Here is a 4,441-nt window from a genome sequence, read left to right on the forward strand (position 1 = left end):
TCCCCGGGGCAGGTGGCATTTGAGGTTTGGCTTCAAGGTAGACGGGGATGGCCAGGAAACTGGAGATGGGGGTGGAACGCTAAAAGGCAGAGAGCAAGTACCACCAGCCGGCACTGCTCAGGGAAAGCACTGCTGCGAGGGCCCCTCCTCTTGCTCCCCCCTCCAAGGGGTGGGTGCCCAGGCAGCTGCCTAGGGGCCGGCCCCACAGGGGAGCTGTGCAGCCCCTGCCTGCTGGCCACTGGGATGGGACTGCTGTGCTGGCTGCCTCTGCTCGGGCAACTGGTGCTGCTGTGGCCCCCGGGGGCCCAGGCTGCAGACTCCATCAGGGTCTTCGTGGTGCCCCACAGCCACATGGATGTGGGCTGGATCTACACGGTCCAGGTAGGTGCCTGAGGCCTCCCGGGCCACTTCCCCATTCCTTCCCTTCCAGACATCTTACTCACTGGCTCCTTCATGGCCTGTTTTCCCCACTAGAACGTTAGCCCACGGGGCGGAGGCTTCATTCATTTTCTTTACTGACATATTCTCACTGTGCCTGACACACGGAGTCGGCGCCCCAGGAATGTTTGTTGAATGAATGAATGATCGCAGAGAGAAAAAGAGGAAAAGCCTCTGATTTCCTTAGGTTTCTGGGGTAGGGGACTGGATATTATTACCCAGGGCTCCTTCAGCTCTGTTTGGAATGAGGAAGGAAATAGATAAATAAATGAGCAAAGATCCTCTGTGATTATGGATATAACAACTTTACAAAAGACATGAACAAGTGAGCAGCTGGTTTAAAGAGCGAGAGGCAGGAAGAGGATTTGATGCTGAGTGTTAAGTCTGGTCCTGGGGTGCATTGGGCAGCCTCTGGAGGTGATTTTCACCTGCAAATGGAGATGGCTTAAGGGTGGGGGAAGTATGCTTGCTAGCCCCAGTTTTCAGAAGGGGAAACTGAGGCCCAGAGAGGGTCATTGTCTTGCCCAAGGTCACTCAGGAATAACCCACTTGTGCTGATCCCCTGCCCAGTGCTCTTTGCATTCCTTTATGGAGCATCTCTGAGCACCACTGGGTGCCAGCCTGGAGACCCAGATGGGAAGCAGCTATGAATGCACTCATCCCTGGGAGCCCCCAGCCTGGGGGAGGCAGGCAGGTAGACCCACAGGGAGCGGCTAGGGCTCCCACAGGGAGCCCAAGGGAGCGGCTCTTCTCAGCTTCAGCTCTCAGCACCTGCTTCCCTTTCATTTCAGCCCAAGCAGGCCCCTTGGTGTCCCTGGACCTCACCCCCTCTCGCCCCTGGGCTTGACTGCTGTTCCCCCATTGGACCCTCAGGGCCAGCTTGTACCCCTCTGGGAAGCTGTCCTGACCCCCGGGCTGGGCTGGCGCTTCGCTCTGCCCACAGAGAGTGTCATGGTCTGTTTCCTCGTCTCTGTTCCCTGGAGAGCACGTTCTCATCAGAGGTGGGCGAGCCACGCTGTTCTCTCAGTCCCGGCCCACACCGTGTGTCTGGCACAGAGTGGGTGCCGGGGGTCGTTTGCTGGGAGAGCAGTGGGGAAGGCAGAGGAGGAGCAGTGGGCAGACGCCCTGCGGGAGGCGGGGGCCCAGGGGCGCTTTGTCACCCTGGATTTCACTGCCCGGTCCTTGGGGCCGGTGTGATGGTGTGCCCCCTCCTCAGGAAAGCATGGTGGCATACGCCGCCAACGTCTACACCTCGGCGGTGGAGGAGCTGGCCCGCAAGGAGCGGCGCCGCTTCATCGCCGTGGAGCAGGAGTTTTTCCGGCTGTGGTGGGACGGCATCGCCTCAGAGAAGCAGAAACACCAGGTAAGGCTGCCTGTGGGTGGCCCTCGAGGGGCAGCGAGGGAGGGGCGGCGGGTGTCCCAGTGGAGACTGGGCAGGAGGCCCATGGGGCGTTCTCGCAGCGGCCATGGCTGCGCTGCGTGAACCACGCGGCCCGCACCCCACTGGGCTGTTCACAGCGCTGGTGTAGAGCAGGCGTGTGGTCAGCTCCATGCCCAAGACCATGTTTGCTTTTAATCCTGGCTTTTCGGTCATTTGTGAAAAATTGCAGCTCTGGCAACCCCACTGTGCACTCAGCTGGCGCTGAGTGGGGTCACCTCTGACTCCGGGCACTCCCGTGCTGGCCCTGGGCCCTGACACCCTCTTCCCTCATTTACGTATCAGTGTGGCCCCCGTGGGCACCCTGGCGACCCTGCTGAGGGTGCAGCCATCTCTGTGGTTCAGAGGTGGACAGCAGATTGGCTTCGCACACGGCAGAGGGTCAGACAGGCCCTGTGCAGAGGCAGCCTGGGACCCAGTTGTGCCTCCACCACCTCCCGGTGTGACCACAGGTGGAGACTGGCCTCTGTGAGCTGCAGGTTCCACATCTGTGACTTAGTCTCCTCCCCAGCATTCACCTCCCTTCAGAACAGTCACTGAACGTGAAGTTCAGAGAGGCCGAGGGGCCAGCCTGGTGGCACACCGGTTATGTTCATGCGCTCCACTTCGGCGACCCAGGGTTCGAAGGTTCGCATCTCGGGCGCACACTGACGCACCGCTTGTCAAGCCATGCTGTGGCGGCGTCCCATATAAAGTAGAGGAAGATGGGCACGGATGTTAGCCCAGGACCAGTCTTCCTCAGCAAGAAGAGGAGGATTGGCAGATGTTAGCTCAGGGCTAATCTTCCTCACAAAAAAAAACAAACAAAAAAAAAGAGAGAGAGGCCAAGAGACTTGCTCAAAAGCTAAGCAAAGCTAAGAAGGTGAAGCAGGGAGTCCACCAGACCCCCCGAGGGGACGTCTTGAACCCGCAGCCTGTGGAGTCGTGAGGAGGAGCCTCACAGTCAGTGGCACCTCCACATGCCTGGCGCTGGGCTAGTACTCATTACACGTTACTTCACTGAATCCTCCCAACAGCCTGGATGGCAGGGATAGTTACCCCACTTGACGGAGATGCTCCATGTTCAGAGAGGGCAGGCGACTGGCCTATGGTCACACAGCTTACACTCAACCTGTGGGATTCTGAGCTGGACATGTCCGACTTGGAGCAAGCCTTTCCAGGGTGTCCAGTGGGCGGTCAATACTTCTTTACATGGACACCCCCAAACTGCATTGTCTGTCTCCTACCCCATGGAGAGAGGCATGGCCTGGCAAAGACCTGGGCAGGCCATGAACTGGCACAGCCTGCCGGAAGCGGGGATTTTTGTCTGCTTTGTTCATTGCTGAGTCTCCCTTGCCCGGACAGTGCCCGGCATGCAGAAGGTGCCCATTTAAAGCTATGTACAGGGGCTGGCCCTGTGGTGTAGCGGTTAGGTGCATGTGCTCTGCTGCTGGCGGCCCGGGTTCAGATCCCTGGCTCGCACCGATACACCACTTGTCAGGCATGCTGTGGCGGCATCCCATATAAAGTAGAGGAAGATGGGCATGGCTGTCAGCCCAGGGCCAGTCTTCCTCATTTTGCATAAATAAATAAATAAATAAAGCTGTGCACAGTAGGTCCCCACTCAATATCTGCCGAGTGAATGAAGTGAAATACTACACCTTCAGAGAGAAAATCGAAAATGCAGTCTCTACACGGCACGGGGGCCTCACTGCCACCTTCTCTGTCCACTGTTTAGGTTTCCATCCTTCCATTCACTCATTTACTTTAAAAATATTTATCAGCCAATCATGAGACAAACCCAAATTGAAGGCCATTCTACAAAATAACTAGCCTATAATCTTTGAAATTATCAACCCATTGAGGGGAAAAAAAAGACTAAGGAATTTCTGAATGAAAGGCTAATAGAGAGAAATGACCACTAAAAGCAAAGCGTGGTCTTAGATTGAATCTTGCACCAGAAAGAGGACATTAGTGAAACAATTGGCAAAATGTGAGTAAAGTCTGTAGATCAGGTAGTAGTGTTGAATTAATGTTAAGTTTCACGATTTTGATCATTATACTATGGCTATAACTATCCTGTTCTTACAAAACACGTACTGAAGTATTGGGGTAAAAGGGTCGCCATTGCTGATTTATTCTTTCAAATGGTTTAGAAAAACACACACCATGTATATAATGAGATGGGGAGTGTTAGGCAAATAGGTAAAAGGGTTAACAATGAATGAATCTGGGGAAAGGATATACAGGGGCTCTTTCTACAATTCTTGCATGTTTTCTGTAAGTTTGAAATTATTTCAGAAGTAAAAATTAGAAGCATATGTATATATTGATCAAGTAGCAGCCGCGGGCCAGGCGCTGTTCTAGGTGGTGGGACATGGTGCTGACCAGGACAGACAGACAGTGCCCTGCTTTTTCAGAAGCAATGAGGGTGCGGAGTCTGATGGAAGGCACCATGAGACACTGTAGGCCTGTCCTCTGCAGACCACACCAAGCTCGGAGGTTGTAACCCAGCTTTTTTCCCTCTGCCCAAGGTCCGCCAGCTCCTGGCTGAAAGACGCCTGGAGTTTGTCATTGGAGGCCAGG

General features: G+C 55.0%; 1 protein-coding gene across 2 annotated transcripts in view; it reads left to right on the plus strand.

Moving 5' to 3' along the window:
- Nucleotides 1-243: 243 nt before the first annotated feature.
- Nucleotides 244-4,441, plus strand: part of MAN2B2 (mannosidase alpha class 2B member 2) — a 46,198-nt gene continuing 42,000 nt past the window's right edge. For both annotated transcript variants that reach the window (XM_087434894.1, XM_004432256.3), the window contains exons 1-3: nt 244-381; nt 1,655-1,801; nt 4,390-4,441. The exon at nt 4,390-4,441 is cut by the window's right edge and continues 54 nt beyond it. In XM_087434894.1, coding sequence (XP_087291020.1) covers nt 244-381; nt 1,655-1,801; nt 4,390-4,441 — 337 coding nt within the window. The remainder of the gene's footprint in view (nt 382-1,654; nt 1,802-4,389) is intronic.

Source organism: Ceratotherium simum, chromosome 8 (assembly GCF_057802395.1).
Source record: "Ceratotherium simum simum isolate JZ-2026a chromosome 8, ASM5780239v1, whole genome shotgun sequence".
NCBI classification, from domain to species: domain Eukaryota; kingdom Metazoa; phylum Chordata; class Mammalia; order Perissodactyla; family Rhinocerotidae; genus Ceratotherium; species Ceratotherium simum.